This window comes from Cyprinus carpio, chromosome A2, assembly GCF_018340385.1.
Source record: "Cyprinus carpio isolate SPL01 chromosome A2, ASM1834038v1, whole genome shotgun sequence".
Classification (NCBI taxonomy): Eukaryota; Metazoa; Chordata; class Actinopteri; order Cypriniformes; family Cyprinidae; genus Cyprinus; species Cyprinus carpio.
Window position 1 is genome coordinate 7752058 of NC_056573.1, and position 26051 is coordinate 7778108.

The window sequence follows — 26051 nt, forward strand, 5'->3', positions numbered from 1 at the left end:
TGATTCCTCATTTTGTCTTCCAACTTGGACACACAACTAGATTCTAATACATCTTTTATGCGAATCCAAGCTGTTAGAAGTTCACCTCAAAATGAACGTTTTCATCATTTACTCACCCTCATGTTGTTCCAAACCTTTCTTCTAATTTTCTGTTGAACACAATATAAAGATATTTTAAAGAATGTTGATAACCAAACAGTTGCTGGTAGCCATTGACTTCCATGGAATTATTTTTTTTTTTCATTCTATGGGTGTCAATAGCTACCAGCAGCAATTTGGTTACCAGCATCCTTCAAAATGTCTTCAGTTGAAAATAGTTTCATGACACATTCCAGTTTTTGGTTTCTGAATAACATCTCGGAAAGTGGGATAGCCATGACAGAATGATTTGATGCATACATCAGTTTCTGTTGTGTTGTGTTTTGCTTTGGTTGGTTGGTTGTTGTTAATGATTCTGTCTGTGTGACTGCTTGTTTGATGTTTTTTTTTTTGTTTTTCTCAGACAACTATGTCGTGACAGACCATGGGGCATGTGTAAGAACATGCAGCCCTGGCACCTATGAGGTGGATGAGGGTGGAGTTCGGAAATGTAAAAAGTGTGATGGCCTTTGTCCAAAAGGTACAGTTGAGACTGCTGGTCAGCTATATGCTATATGTAATCTTTTCCTTAAAAAAACAAAAACAAACAAAAAGCAAACAGACAGATTGTTCCTTTTTTTTTACTAGTTCGACAAACAAGTCTTGTTTTAGTTATATATATTAATTGAATTTATAAAAAAAAAACAAAAAAAAACATTTAAAACACATGTAAAATTTATTTTAAAAAAAAGCCATAAACTGTAATGTATTATTGTCGACTAGTAATCTGTCCTACCATAAAACTGCAAATATAAATTATTTTTAAAGCTTTTATAACAATGTATATATATATATGTGTGTGTGTTGGCTACATTATTATAAAAGGCTATATATATATAGATATATATATATATATATATATATATATATATATATATATATATATATATATATATTAAATCTTATATATATATGTGTGTGTGTGTGTGTGACCCTAGACCAAAATGCATTGTATAGGTCAAAATTACCGATTTTTCTTTTATGGCAAAAATCATTAGGATATTAATTAAAGATTATGTTCCATGAAGATATATTATGTTCCTATAGTAAATATATCAAAAGTGTATTATCATTACTAATATGCATTGCTAAGGACTTAATTTGCGTAATTTTAAAGGAGATTTTCTCAATATTTAGATTTTTTTTTGCACCCTCAGATTCCAGATTTTCACATTTTTGTATCTCAGTCAAATATTTAAGATGATGTATAATTTAAAAACTGACCCTTATGACTGGTTTTGTGGTCCAAAGTCACACACACACACACACACACACACACACACACACACACATATATATGTACATATACTGTATGAATGTCTGTTTGCCATTTGTCAAAAGTTTTCATTTGTAAATTTATTCATTATTCCACCCCATCCATTAGAATATTACTGGAAATAATGTTTAATATATATTAAAAATGTGTGTTTTTTATTTATTTATGTTTGCCTTTCTTTTCAGTATAGTTGAGAAACACACATTTTAGTTATAGTTTAGTGTTTACAAAAGTAATGTCATTTAAGGTTTGCACTAAAGATCGGTCAAGTGTATCTAAACTTATTACTGGTAGCATAAGTTTTGAATTTATTTTTGCCTTCAAGGCTAATTCTTTACCTAAGAAAGAAGAAGAAGAAGCAGTTAATATTTAATATGTTTCTACCATCCCTCTAGTTTGCAATGGGCTGGAAATGGGGCCTCTGACCAACGTCCTGTCAATCAATGCCAGCAACATCGATTCCTTTGAGAACTGCACAAAAATCAGCGGAGGTGTTGCAATTCTCACCACAACATTTAATGGGTGAGAAGGATGTTTCAATGTTCTCTGTTCATTTTTTTCTGATTGCTTTTTTTAAACTTTGATTTTGTTTAATTACATGTTGTTTTGTGAATATTTTAAGACAATTATACTGTGAATATATTTTTTTTTTTTTTCATTTTTGAATTATTTATATTTGTGTGATTGAGCCAAAAAAAATATATAATTATTATTATAATTACTATTATTATTATTATTTTTACAGTGACCCACATACTAATACTTCAGGACTGGACCCAGCCAAGCTCAATGTATTTAAAACTGTAAAAGAAATCACTGGTGAGAATGCAGTGGTTTAATATTGGACATTTGTAATGATTAAAATGATGTGTCATGTAGGGGAACTTTGGCCCCTCAGTGTTCATAAACCATCCTGACGATCTCATTCCTCTCCCAACTCAAAGGCTACCTGGTGATTCAGCAGTGGCCGAAAGACATGCCGTCCCTCAGTGCCTTTGAAAACCTTGAGGTCATCGTGGCCGTACAAAAAAAGCAGTAAGTTTAAATAAAAATACTGCAGTTCTTCAAATAAGGTCATGCAACATCTCACAGAATTTTGACACGCTTTTTGACATATTGCCTTGCTCCTAAATGAATTTCGCTCTTGCTCCCACAGAGGTGGCATACAGCTTTGCTGTCACCCAAACTGAAATCACACACATTTGGCCTGCGTTTGTCTCTGAGGGAGATCAGTGACGGGGTCATGTGGTCATCTCTAAGAATAAGCATCTCTGCTACACCAGCCCTGTCCACTGGAAACGCCTCTTTAAATCTGAACAACAGACTGAGTCAAAATCCTCTCCCAACTCAAAGGCTACCTGGTGATTCAGCAGTGGCCGAAAGACATGCCGTCCCTCAGTGCCTTTGAAAACCTTGAGGTCATCCGTGGACGTACAAAAAAGCAGTAAGTTAATAAAAAATACTGCATTCTCAAATATGTCAGCAATCTCACAGAATTTTGACATATTTTGACATATTGCTGCTCCTAAATGAATTTCGCTCTTGCTCCCACAGAGGTGCATACAGCTTTGCTGTCACCCAAACTGAAATCACACATTTTGGCCTGCGTTCTCTGAGGGAGATCAGTGACGGTCATGTGGTCATCTCTAAGAACAAGCATCTCTGCTACACCAGCCCTGTCCACTGGAAACGCCTCTTTAAATCTGAACAACAGACTGTCAAAATGATATCAAATGCTGATGCTGCCACCTGTGGTAATGAATTAAAACAATAACACCTGTCAAATAATTTCAATTTAGTTCACCCAACAATGACAGTTCTGTTTTAGGTTACTCACCCTTGTGTCATTCCTAACCTGCGCTGTATGTGGCTTTTTTTTTCTTCTTCTTCTTTTTTTCTGTAAAGCACAAAAGGAGAACTTTTAAACAATTTTCACAAAGCCCTTTTCCAGACACGGCTCATAATGACCACATATGTCAAGCTAAAAAAAAAAATATCATGAAAGCTACATAAATGTAGTTCATATAACTCAGGTAGAAATTTTAAAAAATTATCATGAATATATATTATATATAGCATAAAATATATATAATATGGGTTTGATGCATGAGTAAATAGTCCCAGAATTCTCTCTTTTGGGTGAGCTACAGTGTTTCTTCAAATACAAGCATCCATTTGTAATGGAATGTTTTTCCATTTGTAATGGAATGTTATATATTTGAATCAAGTTTTGATGGAATTTTTTTATCTTTTGTGTTGATATCTTATCTGAATGTCTGTGTTACAGAGAATCAGAACAGCACATGTGATGAGATGTGCACAAATGATGGCTGCTGGGGTCCTGGTCCCACTATGTGCTTCACCTGTAAGCATTACACCCGTAAAAAACACTGTGTGGCTTCCTGCAACCTGCTGGCTGGGTGAGAGCTCTGTTATGCTTTCTCAAATTATCCATGTTTAAACTCAATATAATAGCTCAAAAATAGGCTATGTCTCTGACTGCAAACATTTAAATCTTTATCTCAAACTAAGAGCACATTTTTAATGCAGGTAAAAAAACAGTGTATGTAAATGTCTGGATCAGTGGCACAACTATGAAGTGAATTTGCTCCTTTAGCTGTACTTTTAGTGTTAAGTGATTTTTTTGGGTCACACTTTAGTTTAGGGACCAATTCTCATTATTTAACTATTAATTGACTCTTGCTTCAATAAACCCCTAATTACTGCCTGTTGATAATTAGTAAGGTAGTTGTTAACTTTAGGTGGGATCATGGTTATGTAGAATAAGGCATTAGTATGTGCTTTATAAATACTAATAAACAGCCAATATGTTAGTAATATGCATGCTAATAAGCTACTAGTTAATTGTTCGAACTGGTCTCTAAACTAAAGTATTACCATTTGTTTTTTCAATAATGATTTCAACTATATTGACCAGAATGGATTTCTGTCCATGCAGGGAGCCACGTGAATATGAAGTCAATCGAACATGTGTTGAATGCGACCCTGAATGTCGGCTCATGAATGAAACCCTGACCTGCACCGGCCCTGTAAGTATCAAACCAGTCCTACAGTACCACATGTTCTGCTGCCAGTAAACAGTGTTTATTCTTATTTTTAAAAAAGCTGATGGCAGCACACCAGTCTCTCAAGCCAATGTTTACTGTCCCAGTTGTGTCCTGGAGACACATCATTAAATTCACATCACTTGAAGTCTGTAGAAAAGTTGCTTGTTGCCATCTAATTGCCAGCTTTTGTCCAGGGACCCGACAAATGTACAGGTTGTGCAAACTACAAAGATGGGCCGCACTGTGTACCACGCTGCCCGCAAGGCATACCCGGAGAGAAAGACAGACTTATTTGGAAATATGCTGACAGGATCCGAGTGTGCCAGCCCTGTCATGAGAACTGCACCCAGGGGTGAGAGAGGCATCGTATATGATGCTTTCATTTGAATGTAATGACATAAAAACGGTCATTTGTGCAATTTGACCAGGTTAATCAGGGATTGCAGCGTGCACTAGTTGTGATTTAATAATTTTATGTTTTGCTTTGCAGATGTACTGGGCCTGATCTAAATGACTGTAAAGATTTCAAAGGGTAAAAAAGTGAATTTGTCCTGTAATACTTTGTTGTAAACATCATTCTCTAGAATATCCCAAGAATCACAAGAATGTTCATCCTCATAAATCACCATAGTTTCTGTCGAAAAAAAGTAATAAAGAGGCTGTGAGTTAGAACATATTTTTAGAAAATGATACCAAATACTCAAGCCTTTATCACAGTGGATGTCAAGGAATAAATGAAAATGATGCATATGGTGAGAAATAAAGGAAGATATCCTTCTTAAGAGCAGTGTGCCTTTCTGCTGAATTTTAACAAATATAGAAATGATTTAAGCATGTACAGGATGATGGTGCATCTCTATAGTAAAGTGTTACCAAATTCTTGATTGGCCTTATAAGTTATGAATAATGAAAATGGTTGGAATATACATGTAATTCATGGAATAGCTATATATTAAATCTGTGAATTATAATAAATCAATATATTTTTTTTATTAATTAATAAATTATTTATTTAAATTAATAAATAAAGAAAGCATGCATGTGAGTGAGTATGTCTGTACCAACTCTTATGGGTTTTGTTTTATTTATTTTAAATAAAATATATATTTTTTTTTACATATATAAATGAATTTCTATAAATTCATTCACACCCAAATAGACAAAAAAAAATCATCCAATGACAAAAATTTTTTAAACTCAAAACAGTTCTCACAGATTTCAATGTTCAGATGAGAATTCAACATTAATAAGAGCATAACTACTCAATCAATTTAGAGATTTAGTGAGATCTATGGTCAAGAGAGGACTGTCTTCCACTACATGCAAGAAGTTTAACCCAGTAATGTTCCTGTAGTTCGGGTTTGCCTATGATTGCCGCTGGTGTGGTTGGAAGTCTGCTGGCGTTTGTTATCCTGGGTCTAGGAGTTGCTGTTCTACTGCGCAGACGACACATCAAAAAGAAGAGAACCCTACGAAGACTCCTGCAAGAAAGAGAGGTAAGATCTCAAGACAACCATAATCGGAATATTTTGAGGATCTACTGTTAAACAGCCAAACGCTTATGGTGTGGAAACACCAAAAGCAAAGTGAATATTTGTATTGTGTCACTCGCTCTAGATTATGTGATGTGATTCACGTCTTTGCTCTGACTTTAGATATAATCTACTCTTGCAAATAATTAAATTTGCTGGAAGAGAGCTGGCAGAGCTTGGTGAAACCATGTAAGATCAATTCAGTGAAGCCAGCTTACTGTTGTAGCGTCAACAGTGAATATTATGAATGCTGATGGAAATCAGCCATTGAGGCAATAGCTTCCGTGAATACAGATAAATGCCATCCCATGCTAATTCAAAGACAGGATGTGTGTTTGTGTTTGGAGGGGAGCTTTCCTGACTCTATTTGTCTCTAAAGCTAGTGGAGCCTCTGACCCCCAGTGGCGAAGCCCCCAACCAGGCCTTGCTGCGCATCCTCAAAGAGACGGAGTTCAAGAAGATCAAAGTGCTGGGGTCGGGAGCTTTCGGAACTGTGTATAAGGTGACTGACCTCCCTTTAAAGGGATAGTTTACTCAAAAAAGAACATTCTGTCATCATTTACTCACCCTTCATACAGGTTTGGAACAACTTAAGGATGACTAAATGATTTTTGGGTGAACTGTGCCTTTAAGGTTGCTTATTTAAATACTTGTTGCTACATGCTTTTCTTATTTTCTTTTCCTTTTCTCTAGATCTGTAGACATAAATGTTATCTTTTTATCTCAGGGTGATTTCAGCTGTGAAACCTCATCGGTTACAAAACACTGGGTGTTGCTTTGTTTGCGACATGATATATTAAGACATATATATGTCTGTTCCTGCAGGGCTTGTGGGTTCCAGAGGGAGAGAGTGTGAAGATCCCCGTCGCCATTAAGGTCTTACGAGAAGCCACGTCTCCCAAAGCGAACACAGAGATCTTGGATGTGAGTATTAGAGTCTGAATCTCAGTTTTTATCCTGTCACATTTAACCTTGTTCACCCTTTAGACCAGTGGTTCTCAACTCCAGTCCTCGGGACCCACTGCTCTGCACATTTTGTTTGTCTCCCTTATTTATCGCACCTGATTTAGATCATCAGCTCATTAGGAGAGAGATCCATGAACTGAACTGAGTGTGTCAGATTCAGAAACATTCAAAATGTGCAGAGCAGCGGGTCCCGAGGCCTGGAGTTGAGAACCACTGCTTTAGACTGTGACTCAAGATCTTGTTTTCAGTTTACTGCTGAAAATGCTGCATAGACTTTAACAAGTGACATACTAAAAGATAGTGGAACAATTAAGGCTGGCTGAAATTGAAAATTACAAAATTTGGCATTGTATACAACTAAAATCAAACACTTTTCTGTGCATTCTTTGCCTATAATGTGATTCTTCATGCATCTATGCTGTATCTGCGTGATCCAGTTAACAGGTCAATTATTTCAGTAAACACAGACAGTAAAATCAATATTTTCTCATTCTAGTTAAGATGATGATTGTGCAGAAAAGGCCTTATTCTCCAGTGAATTCTATACTACATAACCTTGAGTTAAAGGATAACCTGACCAGCTCCCGCTGGATGTTGTGTGAGGTTGATATAGAACAGAAAACTTCAGCTTGGAGAAGGAATTCCTGCTTTCTGCATGCGCTCCATCACTGAAACAGCAAACAAGACCTTTCTAACACAAAGAATGTAATTTCCTCCAATATTCTGTTTGATTGTGAGGATGTGGCTGCGCAGGCTGCTTCTCAAGGTCACTTTGAAGAGAACTCATGTATGTAAACACTCAGTACAGTATAACCTTTTGAGAGTCTGCAGAAGCTGAAATCTAACAAATCCGCACAGTCCTTTGAATATTAAAAAGAAAATAAAAGAATTGAAAGGGGTTGTTGGTATTGGCTCAAGATTATTGCCCGGGGATTTGGTTATTGTATTCCTGCTAAGTTTACTTTTTTCTGAAGCATTTTACTTCGTCTGTAGGGACTATACACTGCAACTGTATTTGTCAGTGTTGCTGTATATATATGTAGCATTCATGCTGACCTCATTTGTATCTAAAGGAGGCCTATGTGATGGCGAGCGTTGAGCATCCTCACGTGTGTCGTCTACTTGGCATCTGCTTGACCTCCACCGTCCAACTTATCACCCAGTTGATGCCCTACGGCTGTTTGCTGGACTACGTCAGAGAAAATAAGGACAACATTGGCTCTCAACACCTGCTCAACTGGTGTGTGCAGATTGCTAAGGTAAATGGATTGTTCGTTCATTTGTGTTTATCTCTTCTGCTAACCACTGAGTCATTTCATTTGAGGATGAACATGTTTTGAGATGTCAATTTAATGTGTTCAGTATTAAAAATATAAATTGTTTCCTTTTATTTTAGTATTTTAAATGTATTATTTTAACTAAAATTATTAATTACAATTATTAGCAATTAATTTGATTAACTATTAATTGATATGCTTCTCTAGTTTAGTTTACACCACAGTATTTTCTCCCATTTCTCAATTTGCCCTATTTGAAAGAAGGAAAAAGGCGAAAAATGCAGTTTGATGAAACTAAAAATAGATAATATCACTCCCAACTCACAAATATTAAAATTTTTTAGTCATATCTAATTTCTGAAGTGCAAATCAGTAGCTGTGAATATTCTTTTAGCAGACAGGCCTTTTTGGTCTTCACTGCTGAGGGAATAACAACTCGCTCTTTGAGAGAGACTTTGATCAGAATATGACTAGAAAATGTAGCGATATGGTTGATATAATGATTTAACATTCAGAGAAAACCTTGATCAAATATACTTTCATGTTCTCATATACTGCCTGACTTTTTTGAATAGCATCAATTTGCACAGCAATTTCTGTAACAGTTGTGTTTCCCATTATCTCCTAATGATCCATATAATATTTTCCCTTATCTATGCTCTTCTTAGAGCCTATTTACACGTATTTTACTCGATCAGTCACTGAATGACATTTGATTTGATGATGAACAGGGTTTTTTTGTTGTTTTTGGGACATAAATTTTCAATATTCAGTACAATTAATGTTTTTTTATTATTATTATTCTATTTAAATTTATTATTTTAAATAAAATTATTCATAACAATTATCAACAATTAATTAGATTTATTGATGGGCCACCCCAGTTTTATCCGGGCACTTATTAGAGCCTATTTACATTTACTGTAGTCACATCACAGTCATGATTAGTCAGTTTGCTATCAGATTCGGTATGTGTTCCACTTACATTCAAAATGCATAAAAATCTACTATTCATATATGCAAATAATAGGAATTCATTCACATTTGTGGTTTATAAAAAAAAAAAAAATGCATATTGAAGTATTGCAGTGTTTGATTACCACTATTTTTCCATATGATGACATTGTTCCGTTTGGATCTGATAAATGTTTTGTATCTGGCTCATAAACATTTGCTCTTTTCATGATTGCATGATCGAACTGCCAAATGTAAATCCTCCTGTATCATTAAACATTTAGAAGCTTTTGGGATGATATGCAGACATGAAGGCCACATTAATTAATTTTATTTTGTTACCATTGAATTTTCATTCCAGCTTGAAAGAGTACATCATTATATTAGCACGTCAACAAATCTTTTGAATTTCTCTGACTTTTATTAGGGAATGAGTTACCTAGAAGAGCGCCATCTTGTGCACAGAGACTTGGCTGCTCGTAATGTGCTGGTGAAGACCCCTCAACATGTAAAGATCACGGATTTTGGCCTGGCCAAGCTGTTGAATGCTGATGAGAAGGAATATCACGCAGATGGTGGAAAGGTCTGTTATTTCCTTTTGTGAGAAAGTGGGTCTCGATGACAGAATTTTAGCAGGTTTTCATTTCAGGTGAACTGAACTGAACCTAAACTGTCAAGACCAATTTATCTTTATAGTGCTTTACACAATACACGTAATTTACAGAAATTCATAGTGTTTATAATGCCTTAGTGCTTTACCGTAAACTATCATAAAAAAACGAATGAAGTGATGAATGTGGCCTTATTAGTGTCTCAACAGTATAAGACTAGGACTACTAACAATCAGATGTTCATCTTTAGAATGCATCCAATGTGTTCACTTCCAATTATAACATTTGAAATGTTGTCTATCTGTATTCTTCAACAGGTGCCAATAAAATGGATGGCCCTGGAATCCATCCTGCACAGGACATACACCCACCAGAGTGATGTCTGGAGTTATGGTTAGTAACAGTTTGCTAATATCAGAAATATTTGCCATTGCTTTTTTCAGACTTTAAAGTTAACATTAAAAAGTTTTGGTCCATTTAACTTTATTACACTTCAGAGTACAAAAGAAAACTCAGTAAGAAAAAAGTTTTCTTTGGAATTGTAGGAAATGGATAGGGTTGATTTTGATTCATGTTGACTTTAATAGCTTTCTCAGTATTGAATGAATGCATCAGTTGTTCACTGAATGATATACTACTAGGTGTGACAGTCTGGGAACTGATGACATTTGGAACAAAGCCCTATGATGGAATTCCTGCAAGGGAAATTGCCGAAGTTCTAGAGAAAGGAGAAAGACTTCCACAGCCTCCTATCTGCACCATCGATGTGTACATGATAATGGTCAAGTGTAAGTGTGATTCATTGCTGTATTGTGAAGTAGACATATGTAGATCTTTCTTCCTGTTTAATCAATGGTTTTCACACATGAAACCCATTAATGTGCCATATAATTGTTAATTTTTTTTTCCAGTAAAGGTATCCAATCTCTATTGAAAATCAATGGCTTTGTGTTTTTTATACACATTGTTTCCATAAATCAATTGTTATGAGGGGTAACCAGTGATATAATTAGTACCCTCTGCAAGATAAGATATGACCAAAGCATGAAAAAGCATTTTTTGAACTAATTAGTAACTCATCATTCTTTATAGCTGCAATAGTGTTGACTCTTTATTTAGGGATGCATTGAGCATTCAATACTGATTTAATTAATTAATTATTATTATTTTATGTTATTAAATTAATAAGATAGTATGGCTGACTAACTTCAAATGGCAGATTCTTAAAATTATTTTAATTAAATTCAAAATGAAACACTAAAACTATAATTCTAATTCCTGAAAGAAATTTTAGGCATAACAACAATATAGTGTTTGAATTATTTTGTTTAATTAAATTCAAAATGAAACACTAAAACTATAATTCTAATTCTCGAAAGAAATTTTAGGCATAACAGTTATGGCTCTAATTCATGAGCTGAACTCAAAGATCTAAGACTTTTTCAATGTACAACAAAAGGGCCTATTTCTCTCAAATATAGTGTTCACAGATATGTCTAAATCTGTGTTAACAACTTTCATTGCCTGATCGATCCACCTCACAGGTGGACTGTGGCATATTAAGATGCTGATTAGACAGCATGATTATTGCACAGGTGTGGCTTACGCTGCCCACAATAAAAGGCCACTCTTAGATCTTTGAGTTCAGCTCATGAAAAATGGAGGCAAAAACAAAAGTGTTCCGTTTATAATTTAGTTCAGTGTAAATATCCAGTATCGGACAATATCCTATATCCAACGATACCTATAAATTAAAAAGTCTCTAATATTGACCAAGAACCTATATGATACTGTATATTGTGCATCCCTAATTTAATTGCATCTGAAAAAAAAAGAGTTTGAAACAACATTAGAGTAGTTAAGAGATGATACATTTAGAGTTCTTAAATGTAAAGTTTTTTCATCATCTCCGTTATCATCCAGGTTGGATGATTGATGCAGAGAGCAGACCTCGCTTCAGGGAGCTCATCGCTGAGTTTACTAAAATGGCACGTGACCCGTCCCGCTATCTCGTCATTCAGGTAAGAGAAGCACAAATCAGATTTCTTCACTGGAGCATTGCTCACGCCTGATCACTGATCAGTGTTTTCCTGTTAAACAGGGTGATGATCGGATGCATTTACCCAGTCCTTCTGACTCCAAGTTCTACCGCAGTCTGATGAGCGGAGAGCTGGATGAAGCCGTGGATGCAGATGAGTATTTAGTGCCCAGTCACAGCTTCTTCAGCAGCCCCAGCACCTCCCGCACACAGCTGCTGCACTCTGTGGTAATACACACACACACACACACACACACACACACTATTGGTCCATGTTCAGTTCACAAAATGCCTTCATTGCATTCTGTTAATCACTTCAAATACCAGCTCATTTCTAATATACAGTTTCAACCTCATTATAAAGATGATAAAGACACCGTACAGCATTACATGACAGCAAGAATGTTTTTTTTTTCTCAATTGAAAATAAAAGAGATTAAAAATGACATGTTAGCATTAAAAGTTTTTTTTCCTTTCTTTTATTCTGCAGGGAAAGTCAGCATTAAATAAGTGACAGTAAAGTCTTTTACACTGTTACAAACTTTCTATTTATAAAAAATCCTGAACAAAACATATAATGAAAATATACAACAAAAAATATTAAGCAGCACAATGTTTTCAACACTGATAATAAGAAATGTTTCTTGATCATGTGGCGCTGAAGACTGAATTACTTTAAAAAATGTATTAAAATAGAAACCATTTATTTTAAATTTCATAATTTACATTTTACATTTAAGGGCATACACGAATATCGGCCAATATACATCCAATATTACACAATGCCGATAAGTGAAGCCAATATAAAAATAAAAAATCTCTAATATTAGCCGTGTCCCCCCCACTTTTGATATCATGTAAGTTCGTCCCCCGTACTTTTTCGGGCAAGTGTGTTCGCATAGAAGTTTTCAAGAGCTGGTGTGAATAAATATAGGTTTAAATTCAAAGAGACAGGATAGTCTGCGCATGACCTGACGTTTTATTCGGACCCAGAAAAAGGCGAGATAAAAATCACAGAGCACAAAACACTCATGCAGTGTGTGTTTCATTCAAACTCGAAAGTCGTAACCAGGAAACTCCTAATATGGACAAAAGCGTCCAGCTATCGCTGTATTTTCACAGAAAACCAGAAATGTTTGGAAACATGAAGACATTAAACATACGATTGTGACAAGATATGGTTTATTTGTTTTTCAAGTTATCTCCAGGTAGCCTAATAAATAAAGTAGCCTATATGAACAATGCAGTGCTGATTGACATAGGATTTATTACAGAATAGAAACTATTCTGCCTTATGTGATTAAAAAAAAGTGTTTGTATTATATAAACAAATCATTATTATTGGTTATTGTCCAGCAGTTATAGATTTCTAAGCCAATTAAAAGCTAGAAATGAGAGAAAAATTAAAGTTGCCTATATATTACAAGTCAAAAGTTTTTGAACAGTTAGATTGTTAATGTTTTTTAAAGAAGTCTCTTCTGTTCGCCAAGCCTGCATTTATTTGATCCAAAGTACAACAAAACAGTAAAATTTTGAAATATTTTTACTCGGCTATTTAAATTAACTTTTCTATTTTAATATATTTTAAAATGTAATTTATTGTGATTTCAAAACTACATTTTTAGCATCATTACTCCAGTCACACGATCCTTCAGAAATCATGTTGATATTCTGATTTGCTGCTCAAAAACATTTATTATTATAATGATGTTGAAAACAGATGAGTAGAATTTTTTCAGGTTTCTTTGATGAATAGAAAGTTCAGAAGAATAGTATTTATCTGATATAGAAATCTTTGTAACATTATAAATGTCTTTATCATCACTTTTGATCAATTTAAAGATTCCTTTCTAAATAAAAGTATTAATTTCTATAATCTCTTTTTCAGAAAATTTAAATTATACTGACTCTTTTGAATGGTATAGTGTATAATGTTACAAAAGCTTTTAATTTCAGATAAAAGCGGATCTTTGGATCTTTCTATTCATCAAAGAATCCTGAAAAATGTGTTTAACTGTTTTAAATATTGATAATAATAATAATTTAAAAAGGTTTCTTGAGTAGCAAATCAGCATATTAGAATGATTTCTGAAGGATGTGACACTGAAGATTGGAGTAATGATGCTGAAAATTCAGCTGTGCATCACAGAAATAAATTACATTTTACAAGACATTCAAATAGAAAGCAGTTATTTTAAATAGTAAAAATATTTCACAACATTACTGCTTGTGCTGTACTTTGAATCAAATAAATCAGGTCTGGTAAGCAGTTATTTTAAATAGTAAAAATATTTCACACTGTTCAAAAACTGTTGTGAGGCAGATTAAGAATATACGCCCCTTTTCTGTCCCCCTTACTTCTGAAATGATGGCTACGCCCCTGTTCTGTACTAAATTATATACTAAATACTAAATGAATGCAACAGCCCTGTGGACAGCCTGCCTTAAAACATCTGTCACAGCTAAACAGTGACTGGATGCAATATCAAATCTGATGACAGTGTTGTGTGCTTTCACTCAAAAGGACAGAAAGTTCATATTGCAGGGGCGTTTGTACCTGGCCTGATTTTCGTCTTCTTCTGGCCTGGCCTCCTTCACCCACTTCCTGTTCCACTGTCCTTCTGTCTCTTCGGCCTCTCCCCCGCTTCCTCCCAGCTGCCTCCTGATTAATGACCGTTCCGCAGCAGAAAAGCAAAGCATGTCTGTCCAAGAGGACTGGCCAGGCCTCCGCGTTCTGAGTGTTTCCTGGCCTCAAGCCTGCCGCTATTTGCGTGCAAAGCTCTTTCAGCCTTTCAAGTCTGATTGCTTTCACGGGCAACACTTGTTACATTTTTTTTGGCAGAACGAAGACCTTGAGTCTTATATAACACAGTCATTGAGGCATAGCCATTTAAGGCTGTAGTTTCTCTGACAGATGGTAGCTTATTTAGCTTGTGTTTTTCCCCCTAGTTGCTTGTGTTTTATGAACGCGTTTTGTAATGGTCCAGGAGCCTCAGTAAGGTTGGGTTACATTCTCCTCAAAACAGGTGCAGGCCTGTTTTGTGCACGTGGTGTTGAATTCAAAGATTTATCCCGTCCTCAGTCATCATCTTAATATGTCAGTTGAATGGATTAACTATTGTACAAACATCAACTAGAAATAATGCAAAAAAAAAAAAACATAACATTACATGTTAGTACTACATCGCTATCACAGGGTTCTTCAAAAGGAGACTGGTAGTTGAGTTCAGCTAAATGTTTCAGTGCCCCACCCATATTAAAATGTGTTTATTACAATAAATTAAAACATTATAGAATGTGAAATATGATCATTTTATCGGCATTGCAAAATTTATATAATAACGCTACACAATTCAATATGATTCGAACAAGCTTCCAACACCCATTTGCACTATTTATTGAAAAACAACAGTATTTGGTTAACATTACAAATATATAATTATTTTTAAAGATTTAAAACTAAACACATGGTTACTTTTGTTTTGTTTCAGAGTCTCAACAGTAGCACTGGGAACTGTCACAGCAGAAACGGGGTAAGTTACTTATATCAAATCAAATTAAATACATTTTTATTTAAAGAGCACAATAAAAACAACAGGAGTTGGCCACGGTGCTGTACAAACCATACTAAAATAAACATTGAAAACATAAAAAGTCTGTATACATTTTATAGACTGCAATGCAATAAAGGGAGGAGACATCAAAACACTAATAAGTGATTCACCTTAGACTGTAGGAGCACTTAGTTTGGGTTTATAAGTAAATTCAGATTCAGATTAATCTAATCTGGGGGAAAACAGAAGACTATTCCACAGTTTTGGCCCAACAATGGAAACAACAATTCATGTCACAACTTTAGTCTGAATCTCGGGACCATCAAAAATCTTTGCTCAGATCACCTCGGAGATCTAATAGATGTATTTCCATTCACAAGGTCAGAGAGACAGGTAGGTACCAATCTGGTCAGAGCTTTAAACAAAAAGTACAATTTTAAAATCCATTCTGTAATGGAACAGCAGCCAGTTCAGAGAGAATTATATAGGGGAGATATGATCAAATTTCAGGAATCTGGCAGCTGCATTTTGAACCACTTGAAGACATTTGATATGTGATTGACTTATTCCAATATAAAGATAACTGCAGTAGTCAAGTCAAGATGTATCACTCTCTTAAACTCTGCAAAAGGTAAGAAACTCTTTGCCTTAGATAGCAATTTTAATTGGGTAGGGAAAATGATTTAACTGCAGCATTTTTCTGTTGTTCAAATTTAAGTGTAGCATTATAACACCCAAGTTTTCCACAGAAGGTTTTGCGTATAAGAGACCAAATCTCCCAAGTCACAACCAGAGATACCTGAATTGCTTGAAGGCCCAAACACAATAAAATCTGCTTTGCTCTTATTAAGATGTAAAAATAAAATAAAAAATAAAGAAAACTTGATGTCAGACAGACACACTGCTAAAGGACCTTGAGCCATTGTTTTTTTTTTTTTTTTTTTTTTTTTTTTATTGTGCTTGAAGGGCAAATAAATTTGGGTGTCTCCAGCATAAAAATGAAAGGACACCCCATGCTTCATCAAAATAGAAACCAAAGGAGGCATATATAATGAGAACAGAACAGGGGCCAAAATAGAGCCCTGAGGTACTCCATAATTTAAAACAGAATTAAATGAAGAAAAAGCATCAAAGCAAATGTAAAAATTCTGACATCAAGACAGTATCACAATGCTATCTAAGAAATTGCATAACCAAATAAATAAATAATCAAATAAATACACTATATTCTAAGATTGAAGTAGCAGTTGTTATGGCATGCACATTTCAGTTTTAATACTTCTACAAAATAAATAAGAAAAATCGATAATTTTGACCTATGCAATGTTTTTTTTTTTTTTTTTTTTGGCTATTACTGCTAATGCTAACTGCATTTCATTAGCTCTGTACTTGTACTCTGCATAATGACAATAAAGTTGAATCTAATCTAATCTAATCTAATCTAATCTGATATCTTTATCTGATCATATGTACTGGAACCAGGCAGTAGTGCACATTACATTTTAAAAGTTGTTGTCATCATTTATTTATTGTTTATTTAATAAAAAGTTAAATAGTATTTAACTATGTTAGTAATATTAAATAAATAATTTTATTAAATAATAATAATAATAATATTTTCTATGATGTATTTTTGGGTGAAACCCCCTGGTTAATAAAAGTTTGCATAGTTGAAGAAACACCTGCAATATAAAAATTAAATGTAAGACAAAGTGCTACTTGTTATGCAGCTGAACCCAGCTGTGCTTTTGTAATCTTGTAGACAGTCACCTATTGTTAATTTAACTGGTTTACCCATGATGACACTTGTTTTAATATGCTTTTACTTTCTCTCAGAATGGTTTCCCAGGAAGGGAGAACAGCTTGGTTCTGCGTTACATCCCAGACCCGACAGATCGCTTCCACGAGGGAGACTTCCAGCCCGCTCCAGGTTGGAATGGTACAAATTTTCACACAGCTTTTTTACATAAAACAAAATCATCAGCGGCAGACAGGCTAGAAAGTGCACACTATTTGTGGGCTCTAGGTTTTTGCATTAGGAAAATTTAGCTTTGAAATCCCAGAATATATAAAATCTTGCACATTGTGAACAGTAACGTTTTTCAAAATATATAATGAAGTCGTTCAATGTCATTTGGAACCCCTAAGGGAATATCGTGGTGGAAAAAAAAAATATATGAGATGGGAGGAAAAGCAGTATTTCTTGGGGGGATGCAAAGGTTTTGCATGCAAACTCAAAGTTTCCCAGCCAATCACAAATCTTTCTCAGGCAAACATAAAGTTTCCAGGGACCTACAAAACTTTTGCATGCACACACAAAGTTTCTTGGTGGATCGTTAAGGTTTTGCAAGAGATCTTCTATCTCATTCTTTTTTTTATCACCACATCCCTTAAGGGCCTGCATAGGTTTGGAATGCCATGAGGGAAATTAAATGATTTTAGGTACCAGTAACTGAAATAGATGCTAACATCCTCAGGGTATTTTTGTATGTAGAGGTAGTACATCTTAATGAACTGCTAATTAAAACAATTGATGGAATAAATTGTTTTTTAACCCCATATTGTCCTCCTTCCCAGAATATATAAACCAGAATGAATCATTGATGTCCAGCATGACCAACCCAATATACCAACACCCTGGACCCCCTCGCAAACTTCCGCACTCTTCATCAGCACTGGACGAAACTGAGGAAGAATACCTGAACTGCTTTAAGAGCCCTGCTGCTGCTGCTGCCCCACCAGAGTATCTGAACATGTCCCACACGCAGCTCCTCTCCAGCCAGCCGTTCTTCAGCGTTCAGGGCTTCAACCCCCAGAACAGTATGGACAACCCAGACTACCAGCAGGACTTCTGCCCCCTGGAGCTCAAAACACACACCAACGGTTACTTGCCGGCTGCAGAAAACGCAGAATACATGGGGCTGGAAGTACACTAGCACATTACGGAGAAGAGCAACTGTTAAAATGAGCCACTTTACAGTTGGTAAAAGATGAAAGGACATCTATTTATAGCGGATACACAGGCAAATATTTTGCCGAGTTGTCAGACAGGTATGCCTGCCGCCAATGACAACTGTGGCTCTCTCCAAATGACACAAGAGACTATGAATGACAACAGGATATTAATCCCATGTTGATGCCAGTAGAAATATGCTTGTGTGCTGAAATGGCATATCATGAAACAAGCTCGTTGACACACATGTAAAAACTGTTTTCTTAGAGATCTGGTTGCAGTCAAGTTAAAGGAATAGTTCACCCCAAAATGAAAATGTTTTCAGCGGGACTGCCCAGTTAAAAATACTCTGAATGTCATCATTTACTCATCCTCATGTCGTTCCAAACCTGTATACGTTTCTTTCATATGTTGAATACAAAAGAAGATATTTTGAAGAACCAAACAGTTGTTGAATACTATGGAAATACTATAGAATCAATGGGGACCATCAAAAAGTATTTGAACACTGAAGTCACATTTAAAAATGTGTGAATTCCATTGCATTCCCCAGTTTTTGTCTTCATTTTGAATAACAATACAAATAGACTTTTAATTTTTTTTTTTTTTTTTTTTTTTTTTTTTTAGAAATTAATATTTGTATTCAGCAACAAGTAAACTTATCAAAAGTGACACATAAGAATGTAGCATTGTTACAAAAAAAGTACATTTCAAATCAATATTCCTTTTGAAATTTCATCAAAGAATCCTAAAAATAATCTGTCCCACAAAAATATTAAGCAGCAAAAACTGTTTTCAACATTGATAAGAAATAATAAGATAAGTTACTTTAATCACCAAATCAGAATATTAGTATGATTTCTGAAGGATCATGTGACACTAATGACTGGAGTGATGGCTGATAAATGTCATCAGGAATCAATAACATTTTAAAATACAGTAAAATAGAAAATAGTTATTTGAAATTATAACAATATTTTACACAATTACTGTTTTTACTGTACTTTTGATCAAATAAATGCAGACTTGGTGAGTATAAAAGACTTCTTTTGAAAACATTGGAAAAAAAAAATTTTTACAGACCCCAAACATTTGAATAGTAGTGTATGACTACTTCATATTTTGAAAAACCTAATAAACTGGACTAAAAATGTACCCTTTGTTTTGATATTATAGGCTAATGCAAAGCCATTTGTACATTTTAATAGTGGCTCAAGCATCCAGATTCTTTTTGGGTACACACTGTAAGCTGAACTCAGAGGTTGTTTAATTCCTCTCTGCTGTGAATAAAAGTCAAATATGAGTTAAATTCAAGATTTAACTGCTATGTTTTTGCTGGAAATGTTGGTTGCTGTGGACAGGGGCTGTGACGATGAACTGTGTATGGGTAGATTCAACTTCTTCCAAAGACCAACATATGACTGGTACTTGTACAGAACTGTAATATATGGTTGGTATTTGCATTATTGTATCTAACAGAGTATTTTATCCATTGTCATAAAAACCACGTATGGGGTCACTCATATATTCCATGTCTGTTTGTTTGTCCATGTGGCTTCACACTCCTGTACCTTTCTTGTCTTTTGTAATAGTAACTCAATGAATCTGACACACATCTCATATACTCGATCTCAATAATGGCTATGTTACACAAAACAAAGTAATGTGGTTGGATATCTTAAATTCACTATCCTTCTTACTTTGATCATTCCTTTGAAAATCTGCATTTCCCCTCAAAATATGGTGACAATGCCCTTTCTTGTATTTTGTTATATAAGTAAATTCAATAAAGACTTGTTTTTATGAGAGTTGGTCTGTACTTGTTAATTGCGTGTGATAATATCAGTGATGTTTTACCTGCTATCCAATCAGAGCTAATTTCATCAAAGTTTTTTGAATTAATAATTCTAATTAACAGTTAAGCATATCACCCACTTTTGTGATCACAAACGTGTGAACAAGATGCAAGGTCAAAGAACTTCACGGGTTACGCATGTAACCATGGTTCCCCGAGAGGGAACAAGATGCTGCGTCCTCTAGCGGACACAATAGGGAATGCTGCCTGCATGACCGGTGTCTGAAGCATGTGTGAAACAACACCAATCCTATTGGTCCATGTGGCCCGTGATGTCATAGGTGGATGCCCGGAAGCATAAAAGGGCACCTGCTGAATATGTCACCAACTTAGTTGTCTGAAGGAGACGTAAACAGGCAGGCCTCTTTCGGGGAGTTTAAAAAGATCACTTGGAGAGTAGCTGCTGAGCAAGAACAAAGCAATCCTCAAATATCTACAGTATATCCTAGGTTCTTATGAAGACCTGTAGACGATTTTAGAATGAACAATACACAGCTAGACCAGATAGCCAGGTAAGGCCTTTCTGCAAAGCTGCCCATGACCACAGAGAATGAAGTGTCTACTTACAACCCAAGGAGGGGAGACTGCACTGTCTAGGTAAGGGCTCAAGGAGGCCGCTACTTAAAACCCTAAGCAGGGGAGCAATCACTGAGCTAGGCTCTATGAAAGGGGAACAGCTAGCACATAGCTATCCTCAGGTCCCCAGTCAGTGTCAGTCCCACAGTAGGCTAGCGAAGCACTGTGTTATCGACCAGGAGCTCACAGGAGGGAGATCCGGACCATCAGTAAATGATTTGCTAAAGTGCGAACAATAAACATCATTACTCCAAGATCAAAGCCTGATGTAAGCAGTGGCCATAACACTAGAAGGCTGGACACAGCTATCCTTGAATATTACTCCAAGATCAAAGCCTGATGTAAGCCAGAGTGGGCCTACTTCCATTGCACATAGCAGGGGTCGAGGAGACCACTACTTAAAAACCCCAAAAGGGGAGCAGACTGCGAGAACACAGCTATCCTTGTGCAGATTCCTAGACAAAACTTTGGCCATAACACTAGAAGGCTGGACACAGCTATCCTTGAATAGCGTTTTAGTAGGATGGGTTGTGCTTAGTTGAGATAGTTTTGGTATATTGGGGAGCAAAGCAAGCTTGAGCTGAAGCACAAGAATCCACAGACAGCTACAGTACACTCTGAGCAAAGGCTGTTCACTTAAAGTGGGTGGGGGGGGGCTTATAATCCCCTCAGGATTCAGCGGGACTGCCCACTTAAAAATACTCAGAAGCCTGGGGAGGCAGTCCACTCCGAAAACCATCCGGCCCAACACAGCTCTATGTGCTGAAACACCCTGGGAGAGAAAGCTCACAAGCATCTTTCCAAATTGTATTTAAATATCCACACACAATAACATGCATATTAGAGAGGCATGGCCGAACTGAATATAGCTCCACCTGTGATCTCGCAAGATCAGGGTAGAAACGGCTCTGTAACATGGCAATGGCAGAACCGGGCAGTGAGACACAAATGCTTTGCCCCGCATTCCTCGGGAATAGGAACAAACGCAAGCGGAGCCCAGACATCATGACTCATCATAATGAGCGCATAACATCGAATGCGCGTGCTCTTCGCTGAGACAAACAGAAAAGCGGAATATGTCCTAGAGTGTTAGAATCCAAACACGGAGGCTCACACTCCTTAAAGTACTGCTCGACTCAATATAGCGCTATCCGCGGGATTAAAAACTCCTAAAAAGAGCATCTGAAACCCACAAACCGCTCAATCCAAGTCTTCGCTGTGCCTAGCCAGCAGTGGGACCTGAACTGGGAGATGCAAACGCTTGCTTGTCAATCATCTCTCAAGAAGAGGGGTAAACGCGAAAGCAGCTTTCTCACTGGAAAAACTCACAATGAGTGCATTCAGATCCCTCGAGCACTGAATGCACAAGCCCCTGACCAAGACACATGATGCATAGATGCATCAGTCGCCTGATTTTGCCAAGTAAGACATGTTCCTTGATCAACATCTTTTGATAATCCAACATTATTGTCCAAAAATATAGACTTAACCCAATCCCAACCCCTAAACCTAACCCTACCCATAATTTATTCCTAAAATCAGTGGGAAATGATAGCTGATTAACAAGGGTGTAGAAGCACCTAACCCTGATTGTAAGCCTAAAACTGATAATTTCTGTAAAGTTGTATCTAAATTCTGATTGGTTGATTGGAATGTTGTTCCAGGATCAACAAGGATGTTGATCCAGGAACATATTGTACTTGGTGAAATCATGCTCACTGCAGTCCTCAGACATGGAGGCACACACTTTTTACACCACTCACCTGCCTTGGTCTCTCACACATACTTCAGCAGGTGCCCTTCTATTCTACCGTGCATAAATCTATGACGTCACGTGCCACGTGGACCAATAGGTTTGGCATTGTTTCACACATGCTTCAGACACCGGTCATGCTGGCAGCATTCCCCATTGTGTCCGTTAGAGGACACAGCGTAGAGTTCCCTAGAAGGGGAACCAACGTTTTGGTAGCTTATACCCAGCTAAAAAAATGCTTGACTAACAGTCTCATTTAAGTTCTTAAAATGTTATACAAACTTTAAGGGTACATTGAAATTGATAATAGATTGCATATATATATATATATATATATATATATATATATATATATATATATATATATATATATATATATATATTAGTGGTGGGCCGTTATCAGCGTTAACGTGCTGCGTTAACGCGAGACTCTTATCGGGCGATAAAAATAATATTGCCGTTAATCTATTCTCAAAGTTGGGTCGGGAGCTGGGTCTATACTACACAAGCTATGATGATTTCACCTTGATGTTTTAGCGCGGATGTATTGGCTACCTAGCCGAATTGCACTGTAGGGAGCGAGAACGAGTCTTCGAACCTGTGTGTATGCCTACTGTGAAATTATCACATCAAACGTGACGTGCTAACATGGATGCAGGCAGCTATGAAGCCACCTAGGTTTGTATAATAAGCTGCTCAAACAAGCGGCAAAACATTTAAACACAACAATGAGCCTACTTTTCTTGTTAGGATATCGCAAATATTTAAAATTAAAACACCACTAGCAGAAACAGTCGACTCTCGTGCCTTTTGTATTTAAATCTTTATTACAAGCAATTGCACGGTTCATGAACTTTGTTTTTCTGCTTCCATAAAAGTGCATATATTATGTTGCCCTCGTTTATCTAAAGGTGCTCTTTTTTCTTGTTTTTTTAAACCAAGCCAAAAACCTATGTGTTGCATGTGAAACACAGTAGGCTTTAATTAGTATACATTATTGTGAAATTACTGCATTTCCATGTCAATCCATGTTCATTTTCTACCGTGAACAATGCGCTATCACTTTAATTCAGCGCGTGCAGCACAGCAAAAATAACTGACTGGAACACACTGACGGACCACAACCGCGTGAATGCTTGAATCCGTTAACATGGGTGCGTAAAAAAAAAACGCAACTGCAGACGGAGTATGTGTGAAACAGGTGTAAGGTTGTTTGCACCTTGTGCAATGCGGAATTAGTTTACTGTAGGAGTTCTTCCAGTCTCAAGTACCACCTAAACGCAAAGCATCCCTTAACTAATGCGGAAGATGCCGGGCCTGCAAGCACTGATGTAGCGCAGGGCAAGAGTCGTTGTCAAACTACTATGTTTGAGTTTGAGTGCAACCGAGGCAAGCCCAGTCAGCAAAGCTCTATCAGTACTAACAAGTACATCTTATTGAACATAATTTATTTTCATCACCAAATATTATAGTAGAACAGCTTTCTCAAGCAGTTTGTGATGCATTTTGGAAACAGGAGATGAGCCCCTGGTCTAATGCGCCCCCTAGCTTGAGAAACCCGTTCTCAAAGATTTACTTCAAATTAGCCATTTTAATCTAGATTAATCTAGATTAATTCCAAGATTTACAGTTGATTACAATTAATCTAAGATTACAATTAATCTATGCCCACCACTAATATATATATATATATATATATATGCAGGAGAATTTATTGTAGAAGTACTAAAACTGAAATGCGCATGCTATAACTAACTATAAATATGCTACCACAATCTTAAAATTTATTGTATTTATTTATTTGCAATTCTGAAACAAGTAGTAATGAATGATTAAAAAACATTAGACAAATGTCCAACTAAAACATTTTAGAAAAAAGTTCCATGTATGATGTATAAAAAATGTTTGCTGACTTTTTGATAATATCATAAAGCTCATATAGCTTTGAATAAACATTTTATTAACATTCTAAGAAGAATATTTGTTCTTAACTTTGGGAGAACCTTGCCAGAACATTACTCAAAGTTCTGAGAACATTCCCTGTGTCAGACTCTGGTTTGTGTTTTGTGTGTGTTTTGCTCCTCATGTGCCGTCCTGTGTTTCCTTATTTGGTCATGTTCCTTTTCTCGTTTAGTTTGAGCATGATTCCTATCACCTGTGTTTATTAATTATCCCTAGTATATAAGTCTGTGCTTTTGCATTCTATCTTTGTTGGGTCTACTTGTTGTTATGTTCCTTGTTGTTTCCAGTGTTAATGTTCCTTGTGATCCATGGATTAAAGTCTGTTTGTATATTCCTTGTCTCCTTGCTCCTTAGTTTTGGTTATCCTTGTGTGTGTACTGTGACCGAAGACCTGATCAAAACCGTAAGTGGCACCCCTTCTCCCATGTTTTTGAGTAGTCTTGTTTTCTTTTGTTCTTCCTGTGTTCCCCGCAGTGTGAATAACCACCCTGCTGTGAAGCGTGCCGGCCATGCCATTGTCAAGCCTGCCAGCCCAGCCTATGTCAAGTTCGCTGGCCATGCCGATGTCAAGCCCGCCAGCTGCAGCTCTCTCCAGCCCGCCGGCTGTGCCCATGTCAAAGTCACTCAGAAGACAAGCGCACCGGTCACGCTGATGTCAAACCCGCCAGCCGCGGCTCTCTCCAGCCCGCTCGCCACATCGATGTCAAGCCTGCTGGCTGTCCCAGAGTCAAGCCTGCCAGCCTCAGACCTCGCTCCAGTGTCAGCTCCAGCCCCTCGGTTATCCCCCGGCGAGGGCTCCAGTCCCCTGTTATGGCCCACGGAGGGCCTCAGGACCCGTAAGCATCCCCAAGTATTTTTTTTGGAGGGGGGGGTAGTAGAGCTCCTGCCATAGAGGCTGGGGCCATGGCCTCCTGAACTGCCTGCACCACCATGGCCTCCTGTGTTCCCATGTTCCTTTTTAGTTTATGATTCCTGTCACCTGTGTTTATTAAATATCTCTAGTATACAAGTCTGTGCTTTTGCATTCTGTCTCTGTCGGGTCTACTTGTAGTTATGTTGATGTGTTAATGTTCCCTGTGATCAATGGATTAAAGACATATATTCCTTGCTCCTTAGTTTCAGTTATCCTCGTATGTGTACCGTTAGCTGGGAAGGATTTGCACTGACAGGAAACAAGTTAATCATATGACAGTTTCACCAAAGAGGTGTCCTTGTACAAATGGGGAAAAACTCTATAGTAACCTTAGAAACATAATTTGTCATAATTAAAACAAATTTTATATAAAATTAGCTAATAGTTTAGCGCACAGGATACGCAAACAGAGGATGCAGGGTTGTCTGTTTTTAGTTTATTATGGTTTTTAATTTTTTGAGTGTGTACATACATACAGAGAAATGAAATTGCATTACTCTCAGACCCTTGGTGCATACAGATAACACTAACAGTAGAACATTAAATACAGATAAAATACAAATAAGGTCATGTAAAAAAAGATAAGCAAGCAGCACATGGCAGATAGTGCAAACCAGTGAACTAT

The 26051-nt window shown here is 36.5% G+C and overlaps 1 protein-coding gene across 2 annotated transcripts in view; it reads left to right on the plus strand.

Annotated features, from left to right (window-relative positions):
* The window catches only part of LOC109095046 (epidermal growth factor receptor-like), a 58356-nt gene extending 39031 nt beyond the window's left edge, over positions 1-19325 (plus strand). The window contains exons 8-28 of one of the 2 annotated variants that reach the window (XM_042771156.1): positions 503-619; positions 1810-1936; positions 2160-2233; positions 2768-2858; positions 2969-3168; positions 3702-3834; positions 4374-4464; positions 4677-4834; positions 4973-5014; positions 5837-5978; positions 6394-6516; positions 6840-6938; positions 8054-8239; positions 9639-9794; positions 10140-10215; positions 10464-10610; positions 11746-11843; positions 11924-12088; positions 15352-15393; positions 17251-17353; positions 17992-19325. In XM_042771156.1, the coding sequence (XP_042627090.1) occupies positions 503-619; positions 1810-1936; positions 2160-2233; positions 2768-2858; positions 2969-3168; positions 3702-3834; positions 4374-4464; positions 4677-4834; positions 4973-5014; positions 5837-5978; positions 6394-6516; positions 6840-6938; positions 8054-8239; positions 9639-9794; positions 10140-10215; positions 10464-10610; positions 11746-11843; positions 11924-12088; positions 15352-15393; positions 17251-17353; positions 17992-18350 (2729 nt within the window). In that variant the 3' untranslated portion in view covers positions 18351-19325. The remainder of the gene's footprint in view (positions 1-502; positions 620-1809; positions 1937-2159; positions 2234-2767; positions 2859-2968; positions 3169-3701; positions 3835-4373; positions 4465-4676; positions 4835-4972; positions 5015-5836; positions 5979-6393; positions 6517-6839; positions 6939-8053; positions 8240-9638; positions 9795-10139; positions 10216-10463; positions 10611-11745; positions 11844-11923; positions 12089-15351; positions 15394-17250; positions 17354-17991) is intronic. The other variant, XM_042771163.1, reaches the window with a different exon arrangement.
* The last annotated feature ends 6726 nt before the right edge of the window (positions 19326-26051 follow it).